The sequence below is a fragment of the Vicugna pacos genome, chromosome 24 (genome assembly GCF_048564905.1).
Source record: "Vicugna pacos chromosome 24, VicPac4, whole genome shotgun sequence".
NCBI lineage: Eukaryota > Metazoa > Chordata > Mammalia > Artiodactyla > Camelidae > Vicugna > Vicugna pacos.
The window spans coordinates 19,218,631-19,231,808 of NC_133010.1; the positions used below are offsets into that span (position 1 = coordinate 19,218,631).

General features: G+C 54.2%; 1 protein-coding gene across 3 annotated transcripts in view; it reads right to left on the reverse strand.

Moving 5' to 3' along the window:
- Positions 1-7,842: 7,842 nt before the first annotated feature.
- CABLES1 (Cdk5 and Abl enzyme substrate 1) overlaps positions 7,843-13,178 on the reverse strand; it is an 87,693-nt gene continuing 82,357 nt past the window's right edge. For all 3 annotated transcript variants that reach the window (XM_072949113.1, XM_072949112.1, XM_072949114.1), the window contains 2 exons: positions 12,221-12,428; positions 7,843-9,208 (listed from right to left, as the gene is read on the reverse strand). In XM_072949113.1, the coding sequence (XP_072805214.1) occupies positions 9,068-9,208; positions 12,221-12,428 (349 nt within the window). In that variant the 3' untranslated portion in view covers positions 7,843-9,067. The remainder of the gene's footprint in view (positions 9,209-12,220; positions 12,429-13,178) is intronic.

Genomic DNA, 13,178 nt, shown 5'->3' on the forward strand with positions numbered 1-13,178 from the left:
TATGTCTCTGTCTCTCAGGCCTTTATTCTTACCAAAAGTCTTGTTTTCAGACATCTGAAAAGCAGCCCACCAAGGTGGGCACTTTTGAAAAAATGCCCATCCTCCTTGCCTTGACCTCCAAGAGTTGGGCTGCGTGACCTTGGCCTTGGGGCGTGGGTGTCCCTGTCCCCATCAAATTCCCAAACAAAACAAACAAATCACTCCTCCTGATCGAACAGAACAGGGCCTGTGAGGACAACCCGCCCCTGCATTATCCTTCCTGCCTTGAGTCCAGCTGTTCTCACCCTGCACCCCAGCTCGTGCTCTGGTCGGACGGGGAAGCCATAGTGCATCGAGGTCACCGTGGGCCTCAGGTTTGTCTCACTGACCCGCAGAGGGCAGGGTCCACATTCCTGGAGCAGCCCCAAGGTGCCCGCCCAGTTTTAGGTCAAAAGCTGGACAAGTGAATATTGCCTCAACAGCAGAGGCCCTGGCTTAAGGTGAGCTGGAACCAGACCGGTCCTGTGGGGCCAGAACAACCCGGTGCAGCCTGAGGTCTGTGGGCAGCCTGTCTCTGTGAGTCAGTGAGGTAAAAGGGGTCATGAGGAAAATACATAATGTTGTTAAGTTTCCACCCTCTGCTGCTCCTCCCTGCACCCTGCAAACCCTGCACACCCTACACACCCTCACACATGCACACATTCATTCACACGTGCTCTTTCGCACCCTGGCTCACACACACAGATGCACTCACGCACACCTCCCTCAGGGACTCGTGTGTCTAAGGCCTGTGGTGAGAGGGCTTTCTGAGGCATAAATCAAACAAGATGCATTCTAGATCTGGGGGCCCCGAGCGGTGGGATCAAAGGTGACCCTGAGAGGGAGGGAGGGGTTTTCTCGCACTTCCTTGAAAACACAGGCCTTTGGCACATTGAGGACAGCACCTGGGGGCCCATGGGTGGGCTCAGTGATGGTGCTTGAGGTAGGGAGATGGCCCCAAGAGACTTGAGAGCCTGTGAATACCTGAGGGGGTGAGGGAAGAGGGGAGAGAAGGGGCAGGGAGGGGGATGGACTGTTGACTTGTTCTGTGTCCCCCCCCCCCCCCGCCGGGGACTCTCAAGTTCCCTTTGGTCAACTTTGCCTCCAGCGGGAGCACCAGACAGGCACAGAATTTATTTTCATTCTTTGCTTTCATTCTGAAGCTGATTCTTCATTATTAAGAGTTCTCCACCTCCCTTACCTCTGTGGTCTTTCCAGCCCCCTTGGTCAGGCAGGTCCACGGCTGCCTCTGTTGGGGTCAGCAGCCACCTGGGCAGGTGGTTCTAGGCTGGAGTTGAGGAACTGAATCCCGCTGAGCCCCAATTCTCCTGTCTTTAAGATGGGAAAGGTAATTTCATCCCCTCATAGGTTTGTGGAAATACCTAAATGGGAAGAAGTTACGTATGTACGTACGTGATGTGTGTGTGTGTGTGTGCGCGCACCACACACATATGTACATATGCACGTATGTATACCATGTAGAGACCATCTACAAATGTGAGATACTTATCTTGGCGCCCAGCACATCAGAAGCCATAAATGTTACTGTTGCTCCTTCTCATCATCCAGGACTTTCCCTAGGGTTGGCTGTCTGTGGCAGCCTTGGGGTGTCCGAGGAAATGGAATGTGACAGTGAGCTAAAGTGACTTTAAAATCTCTTAGCACTTACATGTCCAAGGACGGCTTCTCAGGCTGGTTCACTTCCCTCACCTCCATGAGAACTATTCCAAACACTTTTCACTCTCTTCCGACCCCTCCCCACTTTTCACCCTTTTAAAGGGAAAACAGAGCTGTCAGGTGAGAACTGTCATTTTCCCAATCTCATCTGGACAAACCTGCTCACGTGGGCACTTCTCTTCCGCGCTGTTCACAGTTGAGAAGAACCTCCTCTGCAGCTCAGCAGTAATCCCGCTGCCTCTGCTCGTTCTGATTCCAGGCCCTCTTGCCTCCTCAGGAACCTGACCTGACCTCTCTCGGTTGTTTGACTTTTCCCTGTCAACTGGCTTTAAACACCCTTCTTTCTTCAGCCACATTGTCATAAGCTGGCTCCTCAAATGTCCCCAGCACACCCAGCGATAAGACAAAGCCGAGGGCCCCGCCACTTGGCCCGGCACGGACGGGAGAACAGCAGCGCCCGGTTTTCGGAGCTGGAAAGACAAGGTCAGAACTTTACCAAGAAGCAGAATTTGCGTGTGAGGTGGGTAACTCAGGGTGGGACTTAGGACTGGGTAACAGTCAGGCTACCACGGTCCCACATCGGCGGAGACGGCGAGGTGAGGGACTCAAAGGCTCTTCAGGCACCACCTGGAGGTGCTTTCCATGGAAAAGTTGTCTTGGGGGAAGTTTCTAGTAAACAATCGTACTATTTGCCCAGGAGGACAGTCCCCAAAGGGTAGAGAAGTGATAATGCAGACGGTGTAAGAGCAGCGTCCTGTGAATGCGGGCAGGAAGGTGTGGTTTCAGTCCCCTCTGTCCCAGTGTGGGGGTGAGAGGGTTTGGTTCTCAGCCTCCAGCTTCTGCCCTAGCCCTTTCTTTCCTCCCGGTCACACGACGCTTCTTAAAGGAAAGTCTCCGCTTGCTGATGCCGTTTCCTCACCTCCTCCTGATCCCTTAGCCCGCAACCTGACTCCAGGCACCTGGGGAAGCAGCGCTCATTAAGGGCCTCAGTGATGTTTTCGTGTTTAAATCTGAGGGCTCTTCGCAGGCCTCATCTCACGTGGCCCCTCGGGCATCATTTAGAGGGAGAGAAGTGGCCCATGCGGAGAGCATCCTCCAAGGGCCTCCTGCGGGGACAGCTGTCCAGGTGAGTTTGGTGGGCGTGGAACTCCCTCTTCGTGGCAGTAGCTGACCTCACATCACCCAAGCCTGGATGCCACCGGGGCCTTGCAATCTCGTCGAGTTCGTGGGGTCAGCACCTGGGGGTAATTTGGGTTTAAGGAGCAGCAAGGCACCCAGAGCCCATTTGCCGCCTCTCCCAGGTCCTGGGTCCCCGAGGGGCAGTCAGTGCCAGTGTCTGCCCAACAGTGGGGACAAGAAGGGAGCCACAGTGGCTCCCTGGGGATGGGTAGGGGTGAGTGAATGAGCGAAATGCCACAGGAATCAGGAGACTTCTGGCTGGAACCAGAGACCGGCTGGGAGCAGGAAGTGGAATCAGGGCCCTGGGCGGATCACTGCAGAAAGCCACTTCCCTGTCATCTCTCCGAGCCTTCTGATACCCAAACTCCTCACGTCTAGGGTCCCATCACAGACAAGGACAGGGAGTCCCAGCCCTTCCCAGCCTCTCACCTTGAGCCCCGCAGCCCAGGGCGGGGCCAGTCCCACTAGGGCCAGGCTGGTGGGTGGGGCCTGGAATTCCCGGATGCAAACAATTCAGAGGCAGATGCAACGCTGGCTGGCGCTACTTGGGGGGTTCATTGACCAGAAAGCCCTTCCTTGGAAATGTCTCTGCGCCCCCGTCATTGTGTGACGCTCAATGGGTAGGGTGCTGGCTTCAGGCCCCTCGTGTCCTTACCTTTCCCCCAAAAAAGCCTGCAGGAAAGTGACCTTGTGAGGGAAAGGGGAGGGAGGTGGGAGAGTGTCTGGAAGTCAGGGTGAAGTAGGATTTCCAGGTATTAACGGGCCTCTCCCAACTCCTTACAGTGATCCCCTTCCAAGAGGTGACCACCTGCCCGCCTCCACCAGGTAAAGGTAGTTCAAGAGCTGGGTCCCTGCACCCCTGTCCCTCCCTCACATCCACCTGGCTCTGGCCTCCCACCACCCTCTCCTCTCCTGCAGGTGGTCCCAGGCAGGTAGGTTCTTGCTGCCTCTGCATTGCAGCTCCGACCGCCCCTCCTCGTCCTCCACAGAGCCTGTCCCATTTCCTCTGGATTTCTAGGGAGCCCTCACCCACTCTACACCCCAGTCCTCTGAGGGGATCAGCTGCATCCCCTGTTGCACCCCAGGGCTCCAGCAGCCAGCTGCCCTGTGGCACAGGGCTCATGGGAGGAGGCAGCTGCCTTAGGAAAAGAATTATATCTGGTTTTGAATCTCATAAAGCAGGCTATAGGTTTCACCAGGGACTCACAGATATGCCTGCAGGGTGATCTGCTTCCTTTTTTTAAAGCCAGGGTTAAAAAAAAATGTATAGTGAGCAGTTCTGGCAGAAGCTGCCCTCAGCCTCCCCCCTGGACCCACTGAATTTTCATTTCAGTCGTCTCGTTAGAGAAACGACCAAGAACTCCGAGGTTTTGAGGGAAGGACCTGTAGGCAGGGCAGGCTGCCTCAGGATCAGGTTCATTGTCACCAAACTGCCTTTTTTTTTTTTTTTTAAAGGGTATGTGATCTTGACTTTTTCCATTCATTCTTTTTTGTTGGTTTTTGGGGGGGTTTGAGGGGAGGTTAGGTTTGTTTGTTTGTTTGTTTGTTTATTAATGGAGGTACTGGGGATTGAACCCAGGACCCTAAGCATGCACTCTACGACTAAGCTCTACCCTCCCATCCTCCATTCATTCTTGATGCTCTCGTGGGACCATTCCTCTTGCTTCCCAGGATGCTTTGGATGCACAGACAGCCCCGGACAGCCCATGCTTGATGGGACACCCTGTCCTGCTCTGCCAACCGGCTGTGTGTCTCCTGCGATAGGGGCAGTGAGGGGACTATTTGTGGAGGTGTGGACAGGTTAAGGGACTAAGAAGAGGTGTTGAGACCCCGGGGCTAGTGGCTCCTTGGATGGGTGGGGACTGGGCGGTGGACCACACTTGGCTGGACCTGGTTTCCATCCCACTCCCACTTCCTCTCAGTGCTTCTTGGCAGAAGCTGGCTGGCAGCCAGCGAGCAAGGACACCTGCGAGGTGTGGTCTGTAGGGTGAGACCTGAGGAGAGAATTGATTCAGAGCTGCAAACAGGACAATCCGCCCAGGGCGGCGGTGGTTTTGTGATGGTTCCTGAGACTCAACCAGTATTTAGTTGGTAAATCCCATGTGCCAGGCACTGTGCTGGGTGCCTGGGGATACGTGGTGGATGCCGTTCTGGCCCTCTTGAACCCTGTGGTCTAGAGTGGCAGCTAATGACCATGAAAGTGCCTCTCGGCACGTGTGACAAGGACCTGAGTTCTGCACGTGATGTTTGGGGGCTGAGGCACGCGTAGCCTCGGACAGCTCCTAATCCCTAAGCCATTCCTTGGATCCACTCTGTGATGTGAGCTTCCCCACCAGCTGACGGCCTGCCCAGGTGTCCTTGGCTTAGCCTTAGAGCAAAACAAACGTGCATTTCCTAGTCACGCACTGACAGGAGGGACAGCAGCCGAGGAACACGCAGAGCAGGGGGGCAAAGGGAACTTGTGCTCGTTCTGCCCCACCGTCGAAAAGCCATACACGCACAATGAGGAACAGATGGGTCCAGTGCAGGTGGACCACACCCCTCCCCAGCTGTATTATTCTTCACTGTGATCATCTGCTTACTTTTCAAAGCCCCTTAGCTGATCTGCTAGTCCTCAGACCACACCCTGAGCAGGACGATGGTAGCGGGAGACGAGTTAGAGGCCAGCGCCATCCTCGCCAGGTGTGTCTTCATGGTTCAGCCAGCCTCATGTTTGCAGGCTTTCTGGAACATTTAGAAGTCTGAATGGCCCTCGACGCAGCGGGGCTCTCGGAGCCAGCACCCCCGCATTCTGCTTTGGGTTCCTTTGGCAGTAAGAGGACCGTTCCCTTCGACTACTATGTTTCTTTTATGGTTTTTGCCTCGTTCTGCCTTGCAGTTGCACTCCTGGAAGCCGCTTTTAAGTTGGCGTTGACAAAATGTGACTCCAGATTGAGTCTTGATGTTTCTTCCCTTGTCCGGCCCTCAGCACTCGACCTGGCCCTGCTGTGACCTGGCCAGCACTGTCCTTAACTAAATGGTCCCAACAGCCCCTGGGAGATGAACTCAGGCTGTCCCTGGTGGAGGTGAGCCCCTGGGATGCTCCCCCCACAAACCTCTCTCCTTAAAGAGTTTCTTCTATCACTGGACAAAGAACACAACTCACAGGTCACAAGACTGCCTGGCTCAAATGTGCTGTGTTCCAGCCTGCCCCTGTGCATCTGCAGACTGCAAGGGGGACGAGGCTTCAGGGCCGATGAGTTGTGGAGCAGGCAGGGCGAGCGGAGGGGGAGGGCGGGCGGTCAGCGCTGAGCCGGAAATGTCTGCGGGGGAGATAAGGGCTTGAGCAGCAGGGGCAGTCAGCGGTCCCGCCTGCTGCGGGGGGAGAAGGGACAGGCACCTCCAGCGCCCTGCTCCCGCAGCAGCACGGCAGGGCCTGTGGCACAGTAAGGGGTGGCCCCCAGTGGGCCTGCTGGGTGAAGGATGGAAAGAATAGAGGAATATTTGATCAGGAAAAAAGAAAGCCAAGGAAAACAGCTTGGCATTTGGTGTGGATTTCTTGCTTTAATGAAGGTTTGAATGGGGGGGTGGAGAAGGGAAAGCAGTGACTTCTACTAAATGTCACTGGGCTGAGACCCCAAGGCCTCTGGGGGGGCGGGGGACCGACCCTTCCTGGGCAGGGCACGCAGTGGGCCCACTGCTCTGGGACCGGGTGGCTGCGCCAGACCATCCATGCCTTTGGTTTCTATCTTTAAGCCGACTTCACGGTCAGGTTCGCCAGGCCAGTCTGGGAGAGCCGTGGCTGTGCTGGGCTTCCCAGACCTCCGTGCTCAGGGAGAGCTGCAGAGGGTCCAGGCAGCCCTGGGCGGGGCGGGGTGGGGCTCGCAAGGGGCCCGAACCTGCCCCGTGCGGTAGAGGGTGGAAGGGCAGACCCTCGGGGCCTTCTAGAACAGTCTGCTGAGGGGCTGCCTTCTTCCCACACAGGCTCGGCTGCCTCGGACACTCCTTGCCGAAGGCCAAGGCTGGGGAAGCAACAGGGAGGCCCTAGGACTGACCGCAGTCCCCCGGCGTCCACCTCACACTTTGCCTTTAGAAAGCTCATGTTGTGGACAGGAGAAAAGGAAACCTCTGGACAAAATCTTTCATTCTCAGCCCCCCTCCCAACTAAATTAAAAACAGTAAAACTCCCCACTTAACGAACCCACAGGTCAAAACAGACCTTTAAATTACAGTAAGCCTTAAAAAAAAAGGGACACAGTTTCTTAAGTCCACCTCATAAAGGCTAAAAACCAAACTGCCCCAAACCCGAGAACATCAGCCTGATTTTAAGATGCAGGAAGGATGCAGGATGCTGGCGTCCCCACATCTGGGCCGGTGGCCTGTGTCACCCATCGAATGTCCCCGAGCTTGGCAGGAGACTCGAGGAAGATAGATGGCGGGGAGCTCTGCAGGAAATTTCTAGATACCAATGGCCCCACTTCTCAGAAAGGCTTTCCACCCGCCAGGCACTCACCAGGAAGCTGCAGGCGACAGATACCAGCAGAGGAAGCTTAAGGACATGCAGTAATCTGGGTGATGGAGACGTTGTAAACACTTTGTGTTTCCCTCCCAGTTTACCTCAAGAACAGTAGGTGCCTCCTCAATCTGAATTGATCTATCGAGCCAAAGAGATGAATCCAGCCGAGGAAGTGTGTTAGCAAGATATGTCGGACTAAACTCCATCACATCCACTACAGAGAAGGTGAGAGCCCCGTTTGCTCTCTCCCCGGCCACCCAGTGAATTCCTCCAACCTGTGTGACTGTCGGGTTCTTTCAGGCTCTGCTGCCTACGGCCAGGTACACTCGATTCCCCTGCTGCCCTCTCTCTGGGGTGATGTGAGAAACTCCGAATCTGTGTGTGAAATTGAGGTGGGGCCAGTGGCAGATGATCTGTAATGCAGGGCAAGGGGTGACTGGTGAGACTTCCGTGTCAACACAGACACATCCAGGTACACAGAAACAATAAAATCTTTTAATTCTCTTTTTACAGGGGCCACAGGCTTCCTTCAATCAGGTGAACCCCAGTGGGCACCGCTGTCTTGCAGCTACGAGGTGGCAGCACGGTGAGGTGCCTCCGTACAGGTGGTCCCAGCGAGTCAGTACAAGTTACAATGAAAACTCTGCACTAACAGCCCTGAGGACGTGGCGATGGTGAGTCACTGCCTTTCAACCTTGGCTCAAGACAGTTTGTCCCAGCTGTCAAAAGCCTCAAAACACCAATCATGCGTCTTACCCCTATTCTGGATTTTTATAAAACACTTTATATATAATATATATATATATGTATGTATATCTCCAGCACAATAAATGTGCCTATGGTGCACTCTAACATAGAGCACAGGAATACACACCACGAGCCCAGCCCCAGTGTCTCCACAGTGGGGAAAGTGCGCAGGTGCGCTGGACGCACAGGGCGTGACGGCGGAAAGGGACAGAGTTCCCTGCTGCGTCCGCCCGTGAGAGCTGGTCTCTGCCCCGCTGGTGGCAGTAGGAGCAGTAACAGAAACAATGGCATTTGCTAAGGGCAGAGGAGGTTATGCAGAGAGTGGTGCTTATCCAGAGATTGTCTAGAAATAATTGCCGCAGGTCTGCCTGGCCCCAGACCCCAGGCTGAGGTCTCTCTGTAGAGGGTGGGGCTGGCCTTGGGGGTGGCAGGCTGACGTGGCCTCTCTCAGACACACACACTCACACACTCGCTCATCCACACGCCCCAGGGGAAAGTGCACTTCCAACAGCGGATACAAAAATAAATTGGCACGCTCTTTTGACATAGGGAGCGTGTCTTCCAGAAGCTCTCCTCCAACTTCTGCAAATTCCCTTCCCCTCCTCTGCTCTAGGACTTCACGCTCTGGGTTGGAATGGGTCTGGAGAGAAGACCCGGGGACAAGCCTGCAAGGTCTGCGTGTGGCCGCGAGGAAGCCTTGCTCGCGGAGAGCTGGGAGAGCGGTCTTCTGCACGGGGCTCCCGTTCCTTGCTGAGCAGTAAACAGTTCACGGCTCATCTCTGCTGGCCAGACACAAGACTCCCTGAAAAGCTCCCAGTACTGCTTCTACACAAAAACATGTCGAGAGGAAAAACGTTTGGTCAGCCGAGTTCTATTTTTGCCTTTCCAGCAGTAAGTGCTGCTCGCCCGCGCCCAGAGGAAGTGGCCCCTGGCCCTCCTCGGAGGCCTGTGCTAGGAACTCTGGACCAGGCGTCTGTAATGGGGCATGACTTCGTGCTCTGGCAGATGAAGGGCAAATTCCAAGGCCACCAACACCGGGAATTCAAAGGCAATCAGTTCTCGTCTGTTCAGCCGGAACTTCTCTTCCAGTTTCTGCAACAGAATTAAAATCAGAAGCTTTTTAGCTTTGAGATAAAAATCCTAAGTTTTTTTCTCCCCACGTGTAACCTCTGTATCCATCAGCCGGTGGGTGTTTCCAGAGAAACCCGTGATGGGCAAGACTGTGGAGGAGGAAAGGGGGGCATCGGCGTGCTTCCTGCTCTCAGTCCTGGTGGAGGGGGAGTCGTACCCCACTGAGGACCTGCAGTCTACCTGACATACATCCCGTGACTTCACTTAATCGCTCATCTGTCTTACAAGGTCAGTGTTATGTTTACCTCTAGCTTACAGATGAGAAAACAGGGTCAAGAGGTTACGTCTTCTGTCTAAGGTGACGTGGGCAGTGAATTGCAATGCTGAGATTCAGGTGCAGCTGAGACTCGAGCTCTACCTGCTACATGAGGTTACTCAAGCTTAGAGGTAAGACGAAAAAGACAGCAGGTCATCTACAACAGTAATCACGTGGTAAGCTCAGGGCTGGGTGAGCTGGTTGTATGCAATTTGGTCCTTTCATTTTACGCACGAGGACCAAGCCCTGGTGAGGCCGCCTCCCTTTTAGGGCGGCGCACAGCTCGTGTGTACCTGAATGGGCTGAGCCCACGCCCAGGGGCTCCCCCTCCTGCACTGCCTCTTGGTCCTCCCAGCTGCAGGGGCTTCTGGGGCAGAAATGGAGAACCATCAGAGTGAGGGTGGGTAGGGAAGGCCTCATTTTTGCTGGAGTACATTCTGCTTTGGCTTAAGCTCAGCTTTTGGCTTAATTTTTTAAAAATCTCAATGCCAGAGCAGTTGGTGACTGCATTCGGATTATCAGTGGGGCAGGATCTTACGTTCAGTTAATTGCTATCACAAAAGGCTTGTCAAATTGTTACCCTTACATTCTGCATTACGACTGTGAGCATTGCTGGATAATATATTTCTCAACTGTGACTAAATATGTGTAACATCACACTTGCAGGGATTATAAGCAGCATTAGTTCAGCTCCTCTCTATGAAAACCTACTGATCCTCACTTCAGATTTGGCATCCAGAGATCACCTCCACGTTCCTAAGAGCGTTTACTGCACGAGCTAGATGATTTTGTACCATTTCTTATAACCAGTAAAGCCCTGACCTAAAGAATACTTTCTCTTCCGTGGATGGATGGATGGATAAACAAAATGTGGCATATACATACCGTGGAATGTTATTTGGCCTTAAAAAGGAAGGAGATTCCGACACATGTTACAACGTGGATGAACGTCGAAGACATTATGCAAAATGAGATGAGTCAGTCGCAAAAGGACAAATACTGCATGATTCTGCTTATATGAGGGCAGAGTAGTCAGATTCAGAGAGTAGACTGGTTGGTTGCCAGGGGCTGGGGACAGGGAATGGGGAGTTATTGTTCAATGCGGACAGAGTTCCAGTTTTGCAAGATGAAGAGTTCTGGAGATGGACGGTGGTGATAGTTGCAAAACATTATGAATATTCTTAATACCACTGAACCATACCATTTTAATTATTTTAAGTGTAAGTTTTTTAAAAAGCATACTCTTTCTTAGGTGGGAGCACCTCCATTAGCGCCCTCTCTGCTGCTTCTCCTTTGGCACCGAGGATGGCCACGCAGCTAGACGGGCGGGGCGTTGCACTAACCAGGTCTTTTATTTTCCGTATTCTGAGGCTTTGACATTTTGGGACCTTGCTGACCCTGGAGGCCCTGCCCCTCCCAGGGTTAGCCGGCTCCTAGGGAGAGTGGACAACTCGCCCGTGGGTGCACTTTTCACATACAAACTAACCAATCCAGAGCCCACACCCAGCCACCTCTTCAACTGGCTGTCACACTCTGAGCCGCCATCCACCTGCCCTAGTCACCAAGGCCAGGTCCCAGACATGTAGGGACAGCCCTGTGCCCGGGAGCCCATGGAAACAATCCCAACCAGCCAGTCCTAAGCCTGCTTTCCCTGCCTCGCCTGTTCCTTCCTGCGGAAACCACAGCAAAATCTCCTGGTCACAGTTCTGATCTCTCCTTGCTTCCTCACAAGGCCCCGGTGGTGTGGTGTGCCCTCCCCTTTATGGACTGAATGTGTCACCCCAAAATTCGTATGCTGATGTCCTGTCCTCCGGTGTGATGGTGCTAGGAGGTGGGGCCTTTTAGAGGTGATGAGGTTTAGAGGAGCTGAAGCGGGTGGGGGTCCTCCTGATGTGATTAGTGCCCTTGTAAGAAGAGACCAGGGAGCTTGCCTGCTCCCCGCACCCCCAACCCCGAGCCATGGGGGACACAGCGAGAAGGCGCCCATCTCCAAGCCAGGGAGAGGGCTCTCACCAGGAACCGAAGCAGCTGGCACTTTGGTCTCGGACTTCCCAGCCTGCACGACTGCTCAGTGTCTGTTGTTTAAGCCGCCCAGGCTGTGGTCTTTGGTCACGGCAGCTGAGCTAAGACACCTCTCCTCTTGAGAAATGGGACTAAGAAAGTGTCTTTGCAGCAGCAACTGTCTCCTGATTAGCTTTACTGTACCTCAGATTTCCTATGAATACACTGAATTTTAAGACGGGCATTCATATATCCATCCAGGAAGATCAGTGTTTCCTTGCTTTGATGGGGCTCTACTTTAAAAGAAAAGAGATGGCACTCAGTCAAACCCATGCCCTTCCCTAAAAGAGGAGGCAGCCTGTGACTGATGGGCACTTTGTGGGTCACACCGTCCACAAGACCCCTGGCCATTAAAGTGGCTTCTGTGGCTTTCAGGATAAGCTCACCCCTTGTGGTGCCTGAAAATGGACTTTTATGGCCAGACCCAATCCTGGGGACCTTCGGTCTCGTCAGTGTGGCTCCTCCCTCTGTTCTAGGACAGCCTGAGATGTGGGGCCTGATGTCCACTGCAGAAGGGCCGACCTCACAGCCCTGGTCCCTCAGCGGTACCAAGGATCAGACGTCTCCCAGGCAGGGTCACCGACCAGGCTCTTCTGAGAGACCAACGTTGACCCAGAGCGCGTGCTCCCCCAGCCATCAGGACTCAGCCCACTTACGTCAATTAAATGCTTGACTTCGTGTTTCTTGAGGTCGCTTCCAATTTTGGCTGCTAAGAGCACACATGCCCCGGCACAAAGCTTCCGGTTCTGTTTGTTGAGCTTTCCCTTGAGGGCGAGCTTCTCAAAGTAGACAAAGGCCATGGCCACCGTGGGCTCCTCGAAGCCACAGTCCTCCTGGGCGAGCTTCCGCATCTCTCGCTTTAGGCTAGAAAGGCAGAAGGAGGGAGGAGTCCTGTTAGAACCCGGAGTCTCGGGGGGCCCCAAAGGAAAAGACTGGCCCATCCTGACAGCATCCTCTCTCATTCCCAGAAGGGCGACGTGGAATGGGATTCCGTCCCTACAGGTGAGCACATCATCCTATACGCGGCCAGCAGACTCAAGTCGCTGGGGCTTCGGACCCTTCCCGAGCTGTACAGACCATGTCGACACGGGACCAGGCTGAACCCAAGCGGATCCCTGAGGGTCTGGAAACTGGGAGCAGAAGCGTCCAAAGTGACAGTGGGAAACCAAGGTCGTTCCAGAGAGACAGTTACTGAGACAAGTAAGGCACTTGGTATCAGATCTGCTGAGCGTCCGTTACAGGCACTGACTATGGCAGAAGGGGGCTCAGGCTAAGGGCACAGCAACCAGTCTGCTTAGGAGAGCTGCCCGGCCGACGGACAAAGTGCAAACACTTAACTCTTCTCACCTCTTTGGCTCAGAGCACACCAGCATCAAATCAGTATCGGGATGTGTACATGTGTGAATGATGCTGCGTATTCCCACACTGTGTGTGTAGTCTAGCCTCCAGTACTACACCTCCCCCCCCAACACTGAAAGCCTGCTGTCTTGGCACACAGACCCCACAACCCAAGGCAGCCTCTCTCCAGCCCAGCAAGGCCAGTCCTCCTGAATCGTGGGCCGGCATATGTGGGTCGCCACTGGATCGACCCAGTCAGCCGCAGGGGAAATTCAG